This window comes from Alternaria postmessia (assembly GCF_024291825.1).
Source record: "Alternaria postmessia strain BMP 2775 chromosome Unknown scaffold_25, whole genome shotgun sequence".
Classification (NCBI taxonomy): Eukaryota; Fungi; Ascomycota; class Dothideomycetes; order Pleosporales; family Pleosporaceae; genus Alternaria; species Alternaria postmessia.
Window position 1 is genome coordinate 57,591 of NW_026260098.1, and position 19,962 is coordinate 77,552.

At 50.9% G+C, this 19,962-nt stretch overlaps 10 protein-coding genes across 10 annotated transcripts; 4 read left to right on the plus strand and 6 right to left on the minus strand.

The window, feature by feature from the left end:
- Window positions 1-399: 399 nt before the first annotated feature.
- On the minus strand, window positions 400-1,441 carry J4E82_004970 (uncharacterized protein; the record flags this gene model as incomplete). The annotated part of the gene is made up of 2 exons (XM_051731241.1): window positions 400-1,164; window positions 1,220-1,441. The coding sequence occupies 2 exons, from the start codon at window positions 1,439-1,441 to the stop codon at window positions 400-402; spliced, it is 987 nt and encodes a 328-aa protein (XP_051588922.1).
- A 612-nt stretch (window positions 1,442-2,053) lies between these two features.
- Window positions 2,054-3,489, minus strand: J4E82_004971 (uncharacterized protein; the record flags this gene model as incomplete). Its single annotated transcript, XM_051731242.1, has 2 exons — window positions 2,054-3,260; window positions 3,308-3,489. 2 exons carry the CDS (start codon window positions 3,487-3,489, stop codon window positions 2,054-2,056), a joined length of 1,389 nt encoding a protein of 462 aa, XP_051588923.1.
- A 386-nt stretch (window positions 3,490-3,875) lies between these two features.
- J4E82_004972 (uncharacterized protein) lies at window positions 3,876-5,190 on the plus strand (the record flags this gene model as incomplete). The annotated part of the gene is made up of 3 exons (XM_051731243.1): window positions 3,876-3,898; window positions 4,118-4,446; window positions 4,496-5,190. The coding sequence occupies 3 exons, from the start codon at window positions 3,876-3,878 to the stop codon at window positions 5,188-5,190; spliced, it is 1,047 nt and encodes a 348-aa protein (XP_051588924.1).
- A 565-nt stretch (window positions 5,191-5,755) lies between these two features.
- J4E82_004973 (uncharacterized protein) lies at window positions 5,756-6,477 on the minus strand (the record flags this gene model as incomplete). Its single annotated transcript, XM_051731244.1, has 4 exons — window positions 5,756-5,848; window positions 5,901-5,966; window positions 6,023-6,267; window positions 6,330-6,477. 4 exons carry the CDS (start codon window positions 6,475-6,477, stop codon window positions 5,756-5,758), a joined length of 552 nt encoding a protein of 183 aa, XP_051588925.1.
- A 1,086-nt stretch (window positions 6,478-7,563) lies between these two features.
- J4E82_004974 (uncharacterized protein) lies at window positions 7,564-8,157 on the minus strand (the record flags this gene model as incomplete). The annotated part of the gene is made up of 3 exons (XM_051731245.1): window positions 7,564-7,800; window positions 7,853-8,028; window positions 8,097-8,157. The coding sequence occupies 3 exons, from the start codon at window positions 8,155-8,157 to the stop codon at window positions 7,564-7,566; spliced, it is 474 nt and encodes a 157-aa protein (XP_051588926.1).
- A 1,981-nt stretch (window positions 8,158-10,138) lies between these two features.
- Window positions 10,139-10,852, plus strand: J4E82_004975 (uncharacterized protein; the record flags this gene model as incomplete). Its single annotated transcript, XM_051731246.1, has 1 exon — window positions 10,139-10,852. One exon carries the CDS (start codon window positions 10,139-10,141, stop codon window positions 10,850-10,852), a length of 714 nt encoding a protein of 237 aa, XP_051588927.1.
- Window positions 10,853-12,342: 1,490 nt separating this feature from the next.
- Window positions 12,343-13,674, plus strand: J4E82_004976 (uncharacterized protein; the record flags this gene model as incomplete). Its single annotated transcript, XM_051731247.1, has 1 exon — window positions 12,343-13,674. The coding sequence occupies one exon, from the start codon at window positions 12,343-12,345 to the stop codon at window positions 13,672-13,674; it is 1,332 nt and encodes a 443-aa protein (XP_051588928.1).
- Window positions 13,675-13,783: 109 nt separating this feature from the next.
- J4E82_004977 (uncharacterized protein) lies at window positions 13,784-15,455 on the minus strand (the record flags this gene model as incomplete). Its single annotated transcript, XM_051731248.1, has 3 exons — window positions 13,784-14,484; window positions 14,536-15,169; window positions 15,237-15,455. The coding sequence occupies 3 exons, from the start codon at window positions 15,453-15,455 to the stop codon at window positions 13,784-13,786; spliced, it is 1,554 nt and encodes a 517-aa protein (XP_051588929.1).
- A 971-nt stretch (window positions 15,456-16,426) lies between these two features.
- Window positions 16,427-17,784, minus strand: J4E82_004978 (uncharacterized protein; the record flags this gene model as incomplete). The annotated part of the gene is made up of 2 exons (XM_051731249.1): window positions 16,427-16,779; window positions 16,830-17,784. The coding sequence occupies 2 exons, from the start codon at window positions 17,782-17,784 to the stop codon at window positions 16,427-16,429; spliced, it is 1,308 nt and encodes a 435-aa protein (XP_051588930.1).
- Window positions 17,785-18,332: 548 nt separating this feature from the next.
- J4E82_004979 (uncharacterized protein) lies at window positions 18,333-19,805 on the plus strand (the record flags this gene model as incomplete). The annotated part of the gene is made up of 2 exons (XM_051731250.1): window positions 18,333-18,400; window positions 18,449-19,805. 2 exons carry the CDS (start codon window positions 18,333-18,335, stop codon window positions 19,803-19,805), a joined length of 1,425 nt encoding a protein of 474 aa, XP_051588931.1.
- Between the last annotated feature and the right edge of the window lie 157 nt (window positions 19,806-19,962).

Genomic DNA, 19,962 nt, shown 5'->3' on the forward strand with positions numbered 1-19,962 from the left:
GGGGGTTAGACCATCTGGATATAGACGAGTTTTGTTCACTCAATCTTGCATAGACTAAAAAGGATCGCCTGCATGCAAAAGAATCTCAATCATTTATCAACATACTGCTTTAATCACTGTGTATCGCCAATAACCCAGCCCGAAATAAGCTGTCTATCTCTTTTCCACAGCTTCTCGTTCTGCCTCTACTTCTGCAATGACGACCTTGCGTACGCCTTGCCAGCCTTCCGACGCTGCATTGAGAAGAGCGTGGAAGCAATTCATGGTCGGGAACATCGTCGGGAAATCTGTGAAACATTGGGATTCAAGGGAATCACTTATTCTATTCTCTTCGCGTACGACTTCGCCGCCATCTGTTCCCTAAGTATTATGAGTAGCATTTGCCTGCTAGGTTAATTATTACTTCATCCCCTCACCCTGCCTCTCTGTATCTCGTTCTTGAACACGGTCTGACTCAAAATCCAAGCCAGCTCTCTTCCTCACAATTCCAAAAACAGCACTACTATCACATCTTCTTCCCATCTCATCTCCATAGGCCTTCGCCTCCTCCGCTGCCCCAAGATACATTTCTCCAATACCCAACGTCATACCCGCTTGTTTCGCAAGACTAACTCCATGGCCGACATCCTTGATTCCAAGCTCCAACCCTGAAGAAGGTGCCTGGCCAGGAGCAGGTAAATAGCTCCCACTAGTTAAACGTTTCGAAACACCATGTGCGTAGGCTCCAAAGTTCTCTTCAACCAGAGACTCAAGAACAGATGCTGGCAGGCCCGTTTTCTCAGCTACTACATGCGCCTCACTAAGGAGCATCATGAGACCCGCAGTAATGAAGTTGCTTGTCGTTTTCAGCAGAAGGGCTTGGGAGGGCTCGGAACCAACTCTGATAACAGTGCGCGCGATAACATTTTCGAGAAAGGGGAGAACAAGTTCGATAGCAGAAGGAGGACCAGCGACGGCGACCAGCAGACGGCCAGCGACGGCGAGGGGCGTGGCGCCGAAGACGGGGGTGGCGATATAGAAGGCGCCCGCGGAGGTGAAGTTGTTGGTGATAGTTGATGTGGTGGTAGGGTGGACTGTTGTTGTGTCCACAAAAGTTTTGGAGGTTATGGAGCCGCTGCTTAAGATGGTCTCTGTGACAGATCGGAGGACTGTGTCATCGCTGACCTGTCAATCATTAAAGATGGATCTTACATAATGATTGTCGCACAGAGGTACGTACTGAGATGAATATCACATCACAGTTTTGAGCCAGGTCTGCAATTGAGGGGCATGGCGTGCCTCCGATATCTTTCAAACTATCACCTCTTGAGATTGTACGGTTCCAGTACTTCAACAACGGTAGACTGTGTTTTTTAAGATGTTTCTGGATGTTTGTTGCCATGGCCAGGCCCATCGATCCGAGGCCTATCCATCCTAGACGGAGAGGTTCTTGAGTGGACATGTCGAATGACTATTGGAGTACCTATTCTGAGTGACTGGCAGAAAGTTTGGCCGGAATGCTACATGAATATGCATGAGTTAGAGTGACTCAACACACGCATTTGGAGCATACATGTACACGAATCGAGCATGCAGCGCACTAGCATAGAAGAGGCAAGCGGATACCTGATATAAGCGGATATCCCAGGAAGTATGAGGTCTTACCAGAATCCACAACCCTGTACTTCTTTAGTATACCAGAGTAGTGAATATCGCATGTGGCGGCCTATAGAAGTACAACCAGAACTGACAAGTTATATCGCACAGTATATCGCTGGTCTTGTTCAGACATAAAACCCCAACATGAACTGACACCATGCTCCGTGTAATGTATCAATAGTATAACTAATAGGTGTAATGCATAGATGCGTCCAAACTCCTGGCTATGCTGATGACCCATATTCAAAGTATATGGATTTCCAAGGGATCCTGAAATGTACATCGCACAGACCGTGCCGTCAGGATATCTGCCATGTTCCACTCCTCCAGCATTTGTTGCTAGATCCGAGCTCTCGTTTTAACAGCTGAGAATATAGGAACGCTTTTTACGCAAACGAAAACCTCTTTGAAGAGCTTACTCATCATCATCGTCGTCGTCAACGACACGTCTCCGCTTCGTCCGGCTAACGACAACCTCATCGTCGTCATCATCGTCTGCCGCAACGCCACCCCGTGCACGCTTTGGACTCGGGGCCATGCCTTCATCTGGATCATCGTCGTCACTGACAATCTCTGGTTCCTCGTCACTGTTAACGACAAAGCCGTCCTCTGATTCGTAGCTGTCCTCTCTGTTCCTCCTTGGACCACCAAGATCTTCATCGTCACTCAGGTCGTACTGTAAACCGCCTCTCTTCTTGCCTTGTTTACGAGTTGCGCGGTCTTCCAGTCCATCGATATCGAGGCCTCCTCCTGCCGCACGACCGCCGCTGCGACCCATGGTACGGTTCGCGCGTTCTCTCTGGCGCTCCTCATGCTTTTCGCGAGCGCGCAGTTGTCTCTGCTTCTCCTTGAATGTGGCTTCTTCACGTTGTCGACGGAGCTCGGGGTCTTCGTTTACGTCGATGAAGGATATGGCTTGGTCGGCATCGTCTCGGCCCTTTGCTGCAACCTTGGCAAGATCGTTTTGCAGTTTCTCCAGCGCGGCGTCTTTCGTGTTTGATGTAGGGACGACGTTGAGAGATGCTGTAAGCTTGTTCGTGACGCGCATGACGTTCGCTTCCTCGTACGGCGCAACAAGGTATGTGTAGCTCTCCTTCTTCGAGCTTGTCTTACCATTCTTCTCGTCTCTGACAGCCGTTGGGGTGGGGATTTTAGGGTTCACTTGTGGTGGAGCAAGGGTATTCGCGTCGATGTCGTACTGGACCGTCGGGTCGGTCGCAAGCTGGAGGGTCAGGGAACCGTCCGACCATCTAAGAATGCGAGCGTTGGACTGTAGAAGAGCGTTATTTGAGGGTGAGCGTCGCCATCGGACTGTGGTCATGGCGGTGTCGTATGCTGAGAAGTGTTCGGACGCGGCGACCTTGGAGTGATGGTCTGTGGAGGGTGGCTGGAAGGTCTTGTGATCGAATGCCTTGTCCTCGAATGACAGGAAGCGTGGGACTTTGAGAAGGTAGAGCTCGTTGTCTGTGGGTTCAGGAACGGGATGCCGCGCCAGGTCCGCGTCCATGTATGCGAATGTCTGTTGCTCGACCTCCTCTACGGCCTCTGGTGCCCTGACGCGATCTGTCCGTCCCTCATCATCGCCTGAATCGAGCTCTGCATCGTCGAGTTTTCGGGGCGAGCTGGATATGTCAGTCTGGTACTGGTACTGGATTTGTTCGCGACGTACGCTGGCGCGTCTTCAGCTGCGTCGCCGTCGTCGCCGTCACCAAACAGGTCGTCTTCATCATCCTCGAGACCGTTTTCTTCGACAGTGTTCAGCGGAGTGCCCTCGTCGGCATTCTCAGCAGGCGCTGCCTGTCCATTGCCTTCGTCGTCGGAGAGCGTAGGGTCGTGGCCCGCGTCGGACATGGTCGCGGTTGGTGGCTTGGATTGCGCTTTTTGTCGGTGCCGTATTTGAAAAACTCGAGATGTAGCGACGCGACCGTAGTGCCCGATTTGCGAATGGAATTGACGTGATAGTTCCGGTAAAGGTTACGCGCAGCAGCTGGTAGCTCAAGTGAACAAAGTCCGACCACCAGAAGATGAGAACCGCGCTATCCCAAACGGTCCTAGCCCGCCGCCCCTTCTCGATGCAGCCCTTAGGAGAGTGGGCCCAAAAAGCGTGCCCGCTCGAGACGTATCACCAACATCCTCCCCCTCAATCCTCTTGCATACCTTCATAAGCCGGCCTCTCTAGGTGCATTGGACGTATCCGCCCCGTACCCCCCGCACTAGATTGCCAGAATCCGCAAATCATGGCCTCTTTCTTCGCAAACGTGTAAGTTGCTTGGCACATGCTCCCCTTCCTCAAATGCTCGCGCTTCCCACCCCCAGTACACACCCTGAATGTTTCAGGCCATTTGCTGCATGTCGTCTCACGATTTCACTTTTTGATATGCACCTTATTTCGGCGTCACATTGCCGTCCTATTGTGTTATAACAAGCGTCGTCCGAGGCCTAAGTTGTCTTTTCCTCTTTCTAACAACTTCACCGATAGTCGCCAAGGATTGGCTGGTCGATCCAACAAGGGCCAACAGCAGCAGCAGGGCAAAGGCGGCTCTGCATCACCAACAACACCATACTCGGCATCACCAACTTCTCAACAACCTCCCGGCCAACCGCCTATGCCGCATTCTCCAGCTTTGTCGTCTGCCATGTCGTTCGAAAGCCAAGGTGCTCCGTCGGATGGGTCCGTGCCATCTGGCTCCCGCAGACCGCCTTTCTTCTTCCGCGAGGAGTACTCCAACTTGATTGTCAAGGGTAACTTTATGACTTTGGCTGCAAAGCCGAAGCTTGTCGAAGAGGGTGAATGGCTCGCACATCAGGGTATGATTTGATTTTTCCAATATCCCGATGTCGCTAAGTATGTGACCAGTTGTTGAGCAGTACCGGCTACTGGAGCAGATGATTGAGATCATCAAGGTAGTAGACGACAGGACAGGCAAGCCTGTCTGCAACCCAGATACATGTCCTACAATGTCTGCCAGCGGCCATACTTACACCTGGCTGGACAACAACAAGAAGCCCATCAAGATCCCTGCAATCCAGTACATCAACCTCGTACAAAAGTGGATTGTAGGTAAGATCAACGACCCCAACATCTTCCCCACAGACACCACAGCCATTTCCATCGGAGCATCGACGTACGCTTCTGGTTCCATGACGCCCACCTCAACCCCACAGCCTCTCCCTCCTAGCAATTCCAATGCTCCATTGTCCCAACTCGCCGGGCGTGAGTGGCTCGGCAAGTCGTCTGGTTTCCCCGAGACTTTTGAAGGCGACATCAAGAGTATCTACCGCCAGATGATGCGGTGCTATGCACACATTTACCACGGCCACTGGCTAGATCCCTTCTGGAACGTGAGCGCGTACAAGGAGCTAAACACGTGCTTCATTCACTTCATCAACGTCGGCAAGCTCTTCAACTTGATCGGCGACAAGGAAATCGAGCCCATGCAGCCGCTGGTCGACCTCTGGGCTGAGAAAGGTCTACTCCCACCAATCACGGCAGCCAAGGAGAACGCACCGCCGAAGAGCTCACATGGGCAGCAGGCTGCACCCGCGTCTTAAACATGGGCATAGTATTCCAATTCAGTAACGAACATGGGCGCCATTTGATATGGAGTACCCATCAGCAAGCTTTCAATATTTCTCGCCTTGCATGGGTAGCGTGAGGGTCTGGATGGGGATGACTGGCGTTCTGGCATGTATTACGATTTGCGCAATGTAGTCCTACATGTGAAAGGAGCAATGAATATTTTGAAGCAAACTGCAATCACTCTACACACATGCAATCAAAGCGGTGAATAGTAAGAAGAGACTCAAATTTGATAGTACCACGTAAAGTAACCAGAGAACTGATTTCCCAACGATCCCAGAAACGAAATGGCATAGTACTTCACACAAACTCCAAATGGTGAAAAAGAGAAGAGAAACCATGTGTCTCCCCGCTCCACCATCCGATCTGACATTTGACACCGATGCAAATACATTTCAGGGTCCGTGGTTTTGTAGAGATGCGTCGTGGCTGGGCTCTGCCACAACGATGGGGCGGGCGTTCGTTATAAGAGGGTCTGTGCTAGCAGACGGTTGGCATTTTCGTGACTCGCTACATTACGGTTCGCGCCCGCCGAACTTAGTTGTGTCCGGCCTTGCGGAGGGAGTTGCTCAACCACTCGAGACCCTCGTAGAGACCGTCTCCGGAGGTAGCGCAAGTCGACTGGATGTACTGCAGGGAGTTAGTGGAGACGCTTTGGAAGTAGGAGTGACTCGAAACTCACCCAGGCACGTTGTCGGAGGCTGTGAAGACCAAGCTTGTCAGTGATCTCAGCGGCGTTCATGGCGTTCTAGTATCGCATCGTCAGTCGTTTGCACATGTCTGTTCGCTGTCGTTGCAACTTACGGGCAAATCCTGCTTGTTGGCGAAGACAAGGAGGAGAGCGTCCCGCAGCTCGTCCTCGTTCAGCATGCGCTGGAGCTCCTCACGCGCCTCAACAACACGGTCGCGATCGTTGCTGTCGACGACGAAGATGATACCCTGGGTGTTCTGGAAGTAATGCCTCCACAGAGGACGGATCTTGTCCTGACCACCGACATCCCACACGGTGAACTGGATGTTCTTGTACTCGACAGTCTCGACGTTGAAACCTAGAAGTCGAAGAATCAGCGCATTGTCCCTGTTGGATCTTGTCGTGTAGATGGCGACGTACCGATGGTAGGGATGGTGGTGACGATTTCACCGAGTTTGAGCTTGTAGAGAATCGTGGTCTTTCCGGCAGCGTCAAGACCGACCATGAGAATGCGCATCTCCTTCTTTCCCCATAGCTTGTCGAAGAGCTTCGAAAATGTGAGACCCATGATTGCGGTGGGTGTGTGTGGTAGTGTGAGGGCGAGTGGGAAGGCGGTGTATAGACTCTCGAACCTGCGACGCTACTTGTTAGAAGAGTGTTGGGGAGAGCATCGTGGCCTTATCGGCATGTATTGAGCAGCATGACGGCAGTCGCATGGCCGGCGCGGGCGTATTGAGCGCCCGTTGCGGAGACGACTCGAGGCCACCAGAGAGAGCTGGCCAGGCGCCCGCTATGGGCTGGGCAAAGCAAGTGCAGAAAAAACAATGCAGCAGCGATTGACTTACGGACGGGTTCAAGAGAGTCGGTGGTATTCGGGGATGGGGCGGGTGGATGTGATGTACTCTAAACGATGCACAGGAAGGGCTGCGTTGAAGAGATGTGGTGGAAAGAGCGCGGCGAAGTCTGGGCACTGTTCGTAAGCTGGCAAGTGCCACTGACACGTGACAATGGCGGCGATCGCTTATCGTCGTTTTGTTGAAGGAGTTGCGGTGAGGGACTTCTTGCTTCCTGCTGCTCCTTTACTTGGAACGCTTCTTATGATCGCTACTAAGAACTTGACACGTTTTGGCTCTCCTGAAGGCTGAAAGTGGAACCCCAAGGCACCCATAAATGTTCGGTTGGGCGATCGGCTCAGCTGCCCCAGGATTGCGTGAGCTCTAGGACCCACAGCTATCCGCACTACTGACTGGGCGACCGCTGTATATCGACGTCTGATCAAGTCCATGTGGAGTTCGTGGTACTCTTTGGGGACTTATCTTGATCAATGCGCCTACTATCATGCCGTTCGCATTGCGCTTTTCGAAAATGGCGAGGCAACAGGACGGCTCAACCCGAACCAAGTTGCATACCTCTCAGTAAGTACTAGCATCCTTCAGGTCATCGCATTCCCCTATATTAGGCTCCCGTATTTCTCAGAGGACAACATCACATCACCGAGTAGACACCATGGCTACTGTAAGGCTGACATTATTGACATTGTTATCACCTTAGATATTCTTCCCATGACCTTCTTGCTCCTATCTGTGTTATGTTCTGATCATCGATCTAGTCTGATGCTTCAGTATCTCGACGCAGCCGAACATCGTTCGCCGATCTAGGCCTCGGCAGCCATGGCTCCAGCAGCCCGAATGATAGTGCGGAAGCACAGCGAGACACCTGCGATCCAAAGACTACTGCGAATGAGTGTAGGCGCTTGAGTCGAAGTCGTGATGTAGGCAATTGTGTATGCAATCCTGACAGCTAAGAACGAAGCGCCAAACTTAGCAAGCTCGTTCTGCGCCAGCCCAGCCATGTTTCCTAGGATGACTGCTCCGATGAAGAGAGGGAGATTCTGTCATTGTCAGTTCGACAGCCAGATGAACAAAGGCTTTGTAGGTCCTCACCTCCATCCCGTTGGCATGACAGGCCTCCATACGCTCGTACTTGGCATAGGTTACAGCCGGTAGGCGCTGCTTGAGCTGAGCTTTCAGGTCGCTAGAACGCGGATTGCGATTGTCCCAAGTGAGGAAGTTGCCCAGCGTAGCAACATTGATAGCGAGGACGTGAGGCAGGAATGTGACTGGGCATGAGCGAGCTAGGTTAAACGACAAACTGCGCTCGACATCTTATAGGAGAGATTGTACTTACGGATGACGTAGGCTGGAATGACCAGGATTGAGGTGTTGTAGCTGTCGAAGTATGGAGACATTTTGCTTATGCAGGTGTCTGACAATTATCAAGGTGTCGTGTATTGGTGAAGGTGGAAAATGAAGGAAGTTTCTGTCACGACCTTGAGTGGTTTTGCTTCTCTGGTGAGGTCAAGTCTTTAAAGTAAGTGAGTGAGTGGTTAAGTGAGCAGACGAACACGGAGGCTCATTCCTTATTAGGACACGTGCTACAGCTTGCGATGACACTGCTCCCTGGATGCGGAAGTGGCGACTCTCTGGACGGATGCACCCAAAATTGAGCTCTTATCCCTGTGGGAACTTACGATGAAGATAGCCATTGCGATGAGCTTTTGTGAAGCTTTAGAAGTCTCGAGTATACAAACAAAAGAGCAAAGAAGAACTATTGAGAAAGTGCGCAGATAACCAGGTAAGATTTTGAAATGGTTGTACAAAGCTTCTGTCAACAACGTCGCATACAAACGGGAGAACCGTGAGCCATATATACTGATTCTCTTTTGGTGTTTGAAGTTCATCTCTGCCGCTCACTGACTGTTGTGGGGCGGGATCACTTTGCTGTGCTGTCTGCCCCACCCGTTATCATACGCATCACTGCTTCTGCAACTTTTCTCTTAGACGACATATTTCTATATACAGCTCTCACTCAATCTTCAGACCCTAAAAAGACAAGTCTGCTTCGGTTCTCGTAACAAGGCCCCTACAGTACTGAACAATATCCAGCTGATCCTGATGGACATCATGGAACACAGGATACACAAAGCGTGCTCAGTTTGTTGGGGTGTATGTGGATTTGGATCAAGCAGAGAAAATCTTGATATGGCTAGGAGTAAGGAAGGTCTTACATCGCTTCTTCATCCGAAAGACATGCTTGCAGCATCGGCCAAATGTCGCATGTGTAGCTACCTGATTAACCAACTCAAGCACCGCTCAAGCACGATCAGCCCGGATGCGAAAGTCGTTTTCAATGTCCGGTACTTCAAGTTTAAGAACGAATTCGATGCCTGGCGTTCCGTAGATGTTTTGCAGATCCGCATCAAGTTCGACGGCGAGGACTTGCCGTGGTTGGAACCACCCTTGGGCACCGAGTGGTCCATTTTAGCTCATCGTGGTTCGTACTACCCACAAACTCCCGTATGTAGTCTTTTGTCGCAACTGACATTCCCACGATACTCAGAAGATCCTGCGGCAACAGATATCAAATGGTCTCCGGTTAATTACAACGTCGATTCTAGCGCTGAGCAAGCTAAATCATGGATCGAGCAGTGCAAGCTCCACGAACATTGTCCCGAGCTCAGGGTCCCACAGTTGCCAACAAGAGTTTTGGATATTAGCAACGGCAACGTCCGACTGTATGTTCCTCGCAACGAGCAGCACCACTACTGCGCTCTAAGCTATAGTTGGGGTGGCCCACAACCAATACGGACGTTGACTGGGAACATAGAAAGCCACAAAGCCGGTATTGGAATCACGGGTTTGCCGCAGACGATTCAGGATGCCATCAGATTCTCGCGACAGCTGGGAATCAAGTACCTGTGGATCGATTCGCTATGCATCGTACAAGATAGCGTTGAAGATAAGCATCGAGAAATTGCAAGGATGGCAAGCATCTACCAGAATGTACTTGCCACCATAGCAGCGGCAAACACATCGCGATGTACTGACGGGTTTCTCTCTAAAAGAGTCCGACCGGAACGTGAGATAATCATCGAGGATCTTCCTTGAAGTTGTGACGATGGCAGATTCGGTCAAGTATCGCTACACTGGCAATTTTGGCGTCGTGTAGATCAGGAGCCACTCGATCAGAGAGCTTGGACTCTCCAAGAGCGTCTACTTTCTCCACGCGTGCTGTCGTTCGGGTCTTATCAATTGGCTTGGGAGTGTCAAACTACAAGATATACCAACGGTGGGAATCCTGGAAGTGTATACGACATGGGCATGAACAGGTTAGAGTCGTACATATTTTCTCCCTTGACAGCCTCAACGGTTGAAAAATCTCCACAAGCCATGTTCCTACATCACACATGGACAGACGCTGTTATAGATCTCAGCAAACGGAAGATCACCGAAGAAAGCGATAAGCTTCCTGCAATATCTGGTGTTGCCCAGCAAATGCATCTCATCACTGGAGATAGGTATTTAGCTGGCTTATGGAAAGCTTCGCTCCATTTTGAGTTGATGTGGTTACAGGATGCGGCTGCTGAGGATTTTCATCATGCTAAACGGCCAACGACATATCGTGCACCATCGTGGTCATGGGCTTCCGTCGAGGGGACTGTTACCTTTTCCGGAACGTTTAAGGAAGAGAATCTAGTAGCAGAAGTCATACAATGCGACGTGCTTCCAGTGGACCCAAGCAACCTGTTTGGGGCCGTCTCTGGTGGACATTTGGTCATAAATGGACCTTTACGCTCGCTAGATGAAAACTTAACACCGGAGTATTTCCACATCAACTCTACCGACGCGCGCGAGGTATCTTTAGCCGAGATCTACCTAGACGGAGATGAGATATTGCCTTCCTCAGCTAAAACTTTGATGCCTAACGACGTACCAGGCAGCGTTCAAACCGGTCAACGTATATGGTTCTTAGATATGGCTCCCAACAAACATGGGGATCCGTTCGGCTACGTTCTTCGTCAACAAACTCAACAAAACATTCGCGTATTCCGTCGCATCGGCTGGTTTGAAAATACAACGCGAAGCATCGATCAACCATTCTAGACCCAGGATACTCCAATAGAAACAATTACCATTATTTGAAGAATCTCAGAGAGGTTTTCTACACCACACTATGTTTTGAGATCGTAAATGTCAATGCATGCTACCTAGCACAAAGCGAAGATGCGCGCCAAATTCTACTCCATTCGTATGCCACGAGGTAGTTACGTATCAGCATTTGCCGATTAAAAAGATTCTTGTCAGCCTGACAGGCATATAGCCGACAGTGGACGAAATCTTGGCTCTCCAATATCGTGTTGTACTTTGGGTTGGAGATCATCGTGCTTGGATTGTGAGGAACAATGTGGTCGGGAACAGCCCGCAACAGAGCTTCGTTGGTAACCGCAAATCCGTCGATGCCAGCTTATGCATCCATATTCTTGCTGAACAATTTGACAAACGCACACATGCAGCTAGGGCGAGAGGAAAGGATCGGATCCATTTCAAATGCCTCAAGCCAAGAGATGAGGGAACCATCGCAACTCAAACACTGCAGATCAAGAAGCGTAAAACAATAACATTGGCGAATATTCTGCAGTATGGGAAAGGAAAGCAGATGACGTGGATACGAAATGAGAATTTACTAGTGATCCTAGCTAGGTAGACCCAAGGATGGTCACGTCATCGGCTTGTAAATCGACCGACCCCGAACACCACCTCAAATCTCCTCGAAAGGACGTACAAAGGACACAGCACAAACACAACGAAGGACCTGGGGCGTGAAGAGAAGATGAGAGAATTGAAAGGAGCTAATCTTTGCATTTCGGGGTCCTCCCCGGCGACCGATACCCGCACCGGGACCCACTTAGTATAGGCTGATGCACCTTCAGATCGATCTGGTATGGTCTAGGGTACTTTCTTTTGATAGAATGCAGTGTCTACTTTCAACAACGACGACCGTAGCATCTTGGCAAGCCCAAACGCAGCAGGTTATGCATAGAGTGATGTTGGATTTTGGAAGTGCCACCTGAGCGTCCTAGGGCCTTAGCACACGATGAGTAACACCAGTGGACTTAATTTCTTCAACTGGGGCCTTGGAGACAAGGCTAGATTTTATGATCTGTAACGACAAAAGACATGCACCTGGGTGTTGACGTGCGTGGCGGCCGGGAACTAACGGTCTTGAGCCTCTTTTCCCAGATACACTAGGACTTCTCTACAGCTTGGCAGAGGGTCTACTGAAGCAAGAATAATGGAGAACTGGCTCCACGTTGCGTCACAACGTGGAGCGTGGGTTCAGTTCGTGGGTTCATCACCGAGATACATCGCCTAATGGATGACTACATTGTCGCATAGCGCAAGATATCGAGTTAAGCTTCGGTGTTACTGAGGTTACATCTTTACGATGTCTCAAAGGTGGACTAGGCTTCGAGCGTCTAGTCTTGCTCTCGACTCCAACATAAAAGGGAAGAGAAACCCAGCTTGAGGGAAAGCAAAGACAAACACTTCGACGGCAAACCATCATCTAAACATCTCATCAGTCTACCACAATCATGCCTAGCTCCTTGGATCAACCTCTCCGTACCTCGGGCATCTACCGCAACCTACCCACCTTTGATGAAAGCGTGAAGGGTCTGAAAGCCATTGTGTGCGGAGCCACTGGTATCTCAGGATTCAACACCATCCGCTCCCTTCTCGATACTCCCAATCGCTGGTCCAAGATCTACGCGCTCTCTCGAAAGCCATTCTCCAAAGACCTTCTTGCATTCTTCACCGACGAGCAGCGCGCCCGGCTCCAGCACATCTCCATCGACCTCAGCTCCAAGGGCGAGGACATCGCCAAATCGCTAAAGGATGCAGGTGTCGAAGCAGACTACGTCTTCTATTATGCTTACTTACCCCCTGGAAATGGAAAAAGTGACATGGACCCCAGCTCAGCAGAAGCCTTGATCGAAGCCAATGTCCCACCTTTCAGGAACTTCCTAGCCTCTCTACCAAAGGCTGACCTCAAGCCTAAACGTATCCTCCTGCAGACGGGAGGCAAGAACTATGGCATGCACATTGGCCGTGGACGCCAGCCAATCATCGAATCTGACCCTCAGCCCAAACACCTCAGCCCGAACTTCTACTACCACCAAGAAGATCTTCTGTTCAAGTACTGCGAGGAGCACACTGAGACAGACTGGAACATCGTCATGCCCGCAGCTGTCATCGGCGCAGTGCAAACCGCAGCCATGAATACTTTCCTCGCATACGGTGTCTACGCTGCTGTTCAAGCACACAGGAAAGAGCCCCTCCGATACCCTGCCGACTTCCATAGCTGGGAGTCGGAGTATTCCCACTCGACTGCCCGCCTGACCGGGTACCTGAGTGAATGGGCTGTACTCGAGGATACAGCCAAATGCCAACGTTTCAACGCCCAAGACGGTGGGCACATTAGCTGGGACCGTTTCTGGAACGAGCTTGGGCGCTGGTTCGGCGCTGATGTTGTCGGTCCTGACGATGACGAGTCAAAGTACCAGAGCAAATATTTTGCTGGCGGTAAAGACTGCCCGTTAGGCTACGGTCCCCCCATCGAAGTGAAAATGGCGCATCCTCTATGCAAATGGGCTGAAGAAACGGCGGTGGAGAAAGACTGGGAGGAGATGATGAAGCAGTCCAACGGGCAGCTCACGATGAATGTGCCTGAAGCTGACAAGCAAACATTGGTGATGGCCGACTTCAGTTTTGCTTTCCTTGGTACGCTTTCAGGGAATAAGGTGCGCAGGTTTGGATTTAACGGGTTTGTAGACACGATGGAGAGCATCTTTGAAACATATCAGGATATGGCTAAGTTGGGTATGTTGCCACCCATGAAGGTGGATTCTTGCAAGCCGCTGGCGTAGGTACAACTAGTGTCTGCCATGACAAAAAATTTCCTTCATAGGATTCGAATTCGAACAGGACTACTATAGGCATTTCAGCTACATAGCAATCATCGTGCTCAACACTCGTCTACATCAAATCCTTTGTTCGCTCTTCACTCTCCTTGATCCACTGATCCAGTAACTTCCTGTTCCTTGGCTTGAACCCGACCTTGAAATATTTCGGCTCCATTGTCAGACTGGTGGGGATAGCGTTTGCCTCCAAGCAGTCCATGACAGGCTCATCCCGCGGGTCCACTGGTGGCGTGAACTCGAAAGCCGATATCAGCCTTACGAACGCAGTGAAGAGTTCGCGGTTGGCGAGATGCGAACCAACGCACATACGCGAGCCAGCGCCATATCCGTAGTGTGGTGTTCCCGCGCCATCAGGAACGTCCAGATAGCGCTCCGGGTCAAACTCCTGTGGATCCTTGAAGTGTTCCGCGTCATAATCGGCGGCGTATGCGTTCATGTAGAATGTTGTTCCCGCTGGTATGTTGACGCCGTTCCATTCGATATCTTTGATTGAAACTCTAGGTAAACAGATAGGAATGACGGTCCAGTATCGCAAAATTTCCTTATATAGCGCAGTGATATATGGAATCTTCTCCTCGTGGAGACAGCGTTCCCATGCGTCGTTGTTGGGATAGACTTTCATAATCTCTTCGTATGCGCGTCGCTGGATCTTCTGACCTTTCGGAGTTGCGAGGTATGCAATACCCATGATGAGGTTACCTGGGACGGTGTCGAGACCTGCTGATACCATGGTCAAGCAGATGGACTTGATCTCGGCTACTATGTGTTAGCATAAACAAGACTAAAAGCGAGACGCTTTTGATGTACCTCTATTCAGCTTCGCTTCTGGATCTTTCAAGATATTGCCGGTAATGCACGGCTTATCCGTCCCCTTCTCGATCTTCTCTGTCAGGGTGTTGAGCAGTCGATCCATGTACACATCTCTCCTCTCTCGGAAGCTGATCGCTTCATTGCTCTGGCTGGGGAACAGTCTCAAGAGTGGCACATAGTCCTGCCAGTTGTTGCTCGTCGACCGGAAGTTTCCGACACCACGCTCAACATCTACAATCTCTTGAAGCAGAGGTGCGTCCTTGTTTCCGTCTATCCGGTATCCATAGTTCAGTGTCAGACTTGTGTTCAAAGCATATCTTTGCCAGTATGCTCGCGGATCAATATCGATTTCTCCACCCTTGCTGTCGTGTAGCAGTTCTTTGATAGAGACGGTAGACTCTAGATCTATGAGTGGCATGTAGGACTGTACGGCAGGGCGGTTTAGAGCTGTAGCAGCAGCCTTGCGACGATTCTTGCACGACTCATCCCATGGCGAAGTACCAATGGTAAAGCCCTGGGAGGAAGACACGACTTTGTGGAAGGTGTGAAGCATGGGTCTAGAGATCATTGCGGACTGGTTCGTGATCCAGAGATGGCGGACGGAGTCGAAGGAGTTCGCAAATACGATCCTCTAGATAACTGTATTAGCACTAACGATCCTTTCAGAGTGTTCTCTGTCTGCAAAGACTATGGCTTACCCTATTTCCCATCCTCACCTGGAAGACGGGGCCGTACTTCTTTGCCCATCCTTGGGCTACTTTCGCGTGGTTCGTGCCGAGTTCGTACAAGCTTCCGAAGAGAGGAAGACCAGGGACTTCTGGCAGTCCCTTGATATGGGGTGTGTCCGTTCCATATAGCAATTTATACAAGAAGAACCCCAAGACGGCAACGCCAGCGATGTAGATGGGGATAGTCATGATGTTGGAGAAGCTCAACGTCTATGGCAAGACGCGAAAGAAGTAAGAGAAGAAAACCTGTAAGTCAGAAAGGAGCTCAAGCCTTCGGTAGCACTTATAGCAGCATGATACCTCCAGTGCCATGCGCTTTGTCTTGAGAGGAAATCCCTAGCCTGACGCGGCGTCCCATGGTCAGGCTCAGCATGATTAGCTTCCGTTTGACTGGCCATCAGCGATCCAAGCATTGGATTCAACGAGGTAGCTCCGTCGCTGCGGGGCAGCCGTCTTGGATGTCATCGTGCGCAGAAGCTTGTGTGGTTTGTAGCGGAATTATGCCGCGAACGATGGTGTTGATATTAGCGCGACGGTGCGGAGACGGGACGCGTTATGGATAGGCTAACCTCTTCAGGACGGGATAATGGGTACAACAAACTTTCGGTGGGACGATGGAGCAGCTTTGAGCCAAGTTCAACTATCGAGGCAGCGGAAAGAGCCTCAGACTTGCGCGTTGGTATTGCAAACTTTTTCAGAGCTACACAAGCTACTTTCCAGTCCCCCCCCGATCCTCGGGTCCGCGGAAGCCTGTAAAGGTTGAGCATGTTAAGATTATGCCGAATGCCGAGTGCTTCAGATGTTAAAACAGCAAAGTGCTACCAGGGGAGGCTTAAGTTCCTCCAGCGCATCTCAATCATGCTATGACGTATGCTATGTTGTGGAGATGCGAAAGGCCTGTAGTTAGCGGAATCTTTCCTTCGCACGATACATCGAGGGATCAGCACATGCGACAATGCTAGTCCAGTTCGCAGAAAGCTCGGGAATTAAGACACTATAGTACTCCAACATCGATTATGTGGAGTTGACTAAAAACGAGCCCGGTAGAGAAGCCCTAGCATCGCACAGTGGTAGTACTGTTCTATCGTATCAATCAGTTAGAGGACTTCATGTGCTGCACCTTGACGGTCAAAAGTATGAATCCACATATTTCGAGCTGCTCAAGCAAAGTTTAGCTTCAAAGCAGGCTCAATGCGACCAATACACTCTCCAAAGCCAACCAAAGCCTCCTCATCCGAACCACATACACCTCGGATTGTGATCTCATCCCCGTCCTCCAAGAATGTCCTCTCTTCACCACCTTCTAGTGCGATAGACTCTTTACCATTGTTACTCTGCTCCAGGAAGCTTCCATACTCAGCCGGAGAATTACCACTGATGGTACCAGAGCCCAACAAGTCGCCCGGTTGGAAAGGGCATCCCGTGATCGTATGATGTGTCAACATCTGTGGGAATGACCACAACAGATTTCGTGCATTCACTTTCGATATCGTTGTTGTGTTGCCAGATGCCGCTGAAGATGATTAGCGTGTGATACTCAAGATGGTACGCGTGTGGACATACTCTTGACATCAACTTGGAGGTTGATATCGTATACACTCTTTTCGCTCTTCTCCTTCAAGTAGGGTAGCACCTCCGAGTCGTTGTCCAATCCCTTTGTTTTGAACTGTTCTAGTGCGTCCGCGAGTACAACCCAAGTGCTGATTGTGGTGCCGAAGTTCTTCGCATTGAAGGGCCCTAGAGGCACGTATTCCCATGCTTGGATGTCTCTCGCTGACCAGTCGTTCATGAGTACAACACCGAACAAGTTCTCCTCAGCCTTCTCAATTGGTATTGGCACTCCTTGCTCATTGGAACCACATACAAAAGCTCCCAGTTCTAGCTCAATGTCCAGCTTCTTGCACGGGCTAAAAGCAGGCACCTTCTTCTCCGCAGTAGGATCGAGCAGTATCTGACCATTGGGCCGCCGAATGGGAGTTCCAGATGGAACCACTGAAGATGCTCGACCGTGGTAACCGACTGGAAGATGCTTGTAGTTCGGTTGCAGCGCATTCTGGGGACCTCTGAAGATGACGCCGCAGTTGTAAGCATGGTTCATACCCGCGAAAAAGTCGGTATAATCACCAATCCTGAATGGCAAATGTGCTTTGATTTCTTTTAGCGGTATCAGGGCTTGCTTCTGAAGTGCAACATTATTCTTCAGGACGTCCGGGTATGTCGTGTCCACAGAGAAGACACCTTGGATATACTTCCGAACCACGGAGTGAATTGGCCGACCAAGTGCTGCAAAAGCGTTCAGCGACGATTGTGAGAATACAGCTTGATGCGGCTGTATTGTTGAGAGCCCTGAGAAGCCATTGTTTGCGGCAAAGACTTCGAGATCCAGAGCGTGATCTCCAATGGCGACTGCGACCCGCGGTGACTTGGATGATGCTGTTGAAATGACACCAAAGGGGATGTTCGCTAGTGAGAAGTGCGATCCACGAGGTATGCTAAACCAGGATCGCAGTGAAGCCATGATGGATGTCTGTTGTAGTAGCGGCAAATGCTCAACAACTTCACATACAATAGTTTCGCCCCGACAATTGATATGATGACCAAGGCTCACAGAGACTAAGGAGTATCCCAGGATCGGGGTTTCGGCCCCATGGTCGCAATTCTCAGGGCCATGTGGTGCTTGGGATGCATTCCCGGCTTGTGACGGAAGAAGGATGCAGGCGGGCGCGGGAAGATTCCGTCACTTGCCAACATACAGGGGCCACCCGCTCTCCACTTGTGGGGTAAGCCGACACGAGCGCTCTCGATGGCGCATCTCTTCTCCGCTTTGCTCTTGCGACGCGACAAACGACGGAATGCGAAGCCGCCCATTACCGCATCTCGCGATTTCGCGCCTGCGCCATGGCCGAGCGAAAGCTTGCTACGGCTACTGCGACCCTGCATGCCCGCAGCATCCGCGAAGGATATTTACACGTCTAGCACCTCGGTGCGCGTACTGAATCGTTGTTTACTACAGTCTGCGAAGAAAGTCCCCCAAAGTTGACTGATCCTGTGTGAATAAACAGCACAATGCCGTCTACTCAGTTCGCCTTTAAGGAGAAATACCGATACCAGAATGGCTTCAACTCCTACCATGAGTATGGCTAGATGACCTTGGCCTATTAATTTCTACTAATAACATATAGGACTGAAGCAGTAGAGGGCGCGCTGCCAATCGGCGCAAACTCTCCTCAAAAACCTCCATATGGCCTCTATGCCGAGAAGCTCTCAGGCACTGCCTTTACAGCCCCGCGTCACGAAAACCAGCAAACATGGCTCTACCGCATCCTACCCTCGTGCGGACACAGCAACTTCGAACCTCGCGAGTCGAAAACTTTCAACACGAACCCCGAGAACAAACCTTGGGAGAAGATACACTACATTCCAAATCAGCTACGATGGGACCCTTTCGATCTCGATGAGACGGTAGACTGGGTGCACTCACTACATTTAGTGGCTGGTGCTGGTGACCCTACAATGAAGTCGGGTGTTGGATACTTCATCTATGCGGCAGGGAAAGACATGGAGGCTAATGAGGCCTTCTACTCGGCTGATGGCGACTTCTTGATCGTGGCCCAACATGGCGTGCTTGACATCCAAACCGAGTTGGGTCGCCTCATCGTACGTCCCAACGAGATATGCGTCATACCGCGAGGCATTCGGTACCGTGTCACGTTGCCAGAAGGTCCCGTGCGAGGCTACATCTTGGAGCTATATCAAGGCCACTTCACACTTCCTGAGCTGGGACCTATCGGCTCCAACTGCCTCGCCAACGCGCGAGACTTCCAAGCGCCCATAGCCGACTTTGATGAAGACACCGAAACGGAATGGAGCATCCTCGCCAAGTTTGCCGGACACCTCTACGCCGCGAAGCAGAGACACACGCCGTTCGACGTGGTCGCATGGCATGGACTCTACTACCCTTACAAATACGATCTTGGGCGCTTCAACACCATAGGATCCATCTCGTTTGACCATCCAGACCCGTCCATATTTACCGTTCTCACTGCGCCAACAGACCGGCCTGGCACAGCAGTAGCCGACTTTGTCATCTTCCCGCCACGGTGGTTAGTTGCTGAGGGCACATTCCGGCCACCATGGTACCACCGCAACACCATGTCAGAGTTCATGGGACTTATTGGTGGCCAGTACGACGCGAAGACTGGTGGAGGTTTCCAGCCCGCCGGTGCTTCTCTTCACAATGTCATGTCAGGACATGGACCTGATGCTGCGACTCATGAGAAAGCATCTAATGTCGATCTGCAACCCAACAAGGTGGGTGAGGGAAGCATGGCGTTCATGTTCGAGAGCTGTCTTATGATTGGCGTGACGGATTGGGGTCTCACAAAGTGCCAGAAGATACAAGAGGGCTACAATGCGGAAAGCTGGGAGCCATTGAAGCCGCATTTTAAGAGGCCTGGTCCTAAGAAGATTGATAACAGCGTCTCACCGCTGGCGGCAGGATCCGAGGGCGATAAAGGCCAAGTGCCTCACTATACCTGAGCTTGACAAGAGCGGAGTGTTGTACTTTTAGCGTTTGGACGTGGTTGATCAACTCGGTGATATTCGGTGCTTACGAACGAGCTTACTGCATTCGTATCGAGAAGGTGGCGCGTCGCAAATGCTCAACAGGGTGTCGTTTCATGCCCCGCAGCGTGAG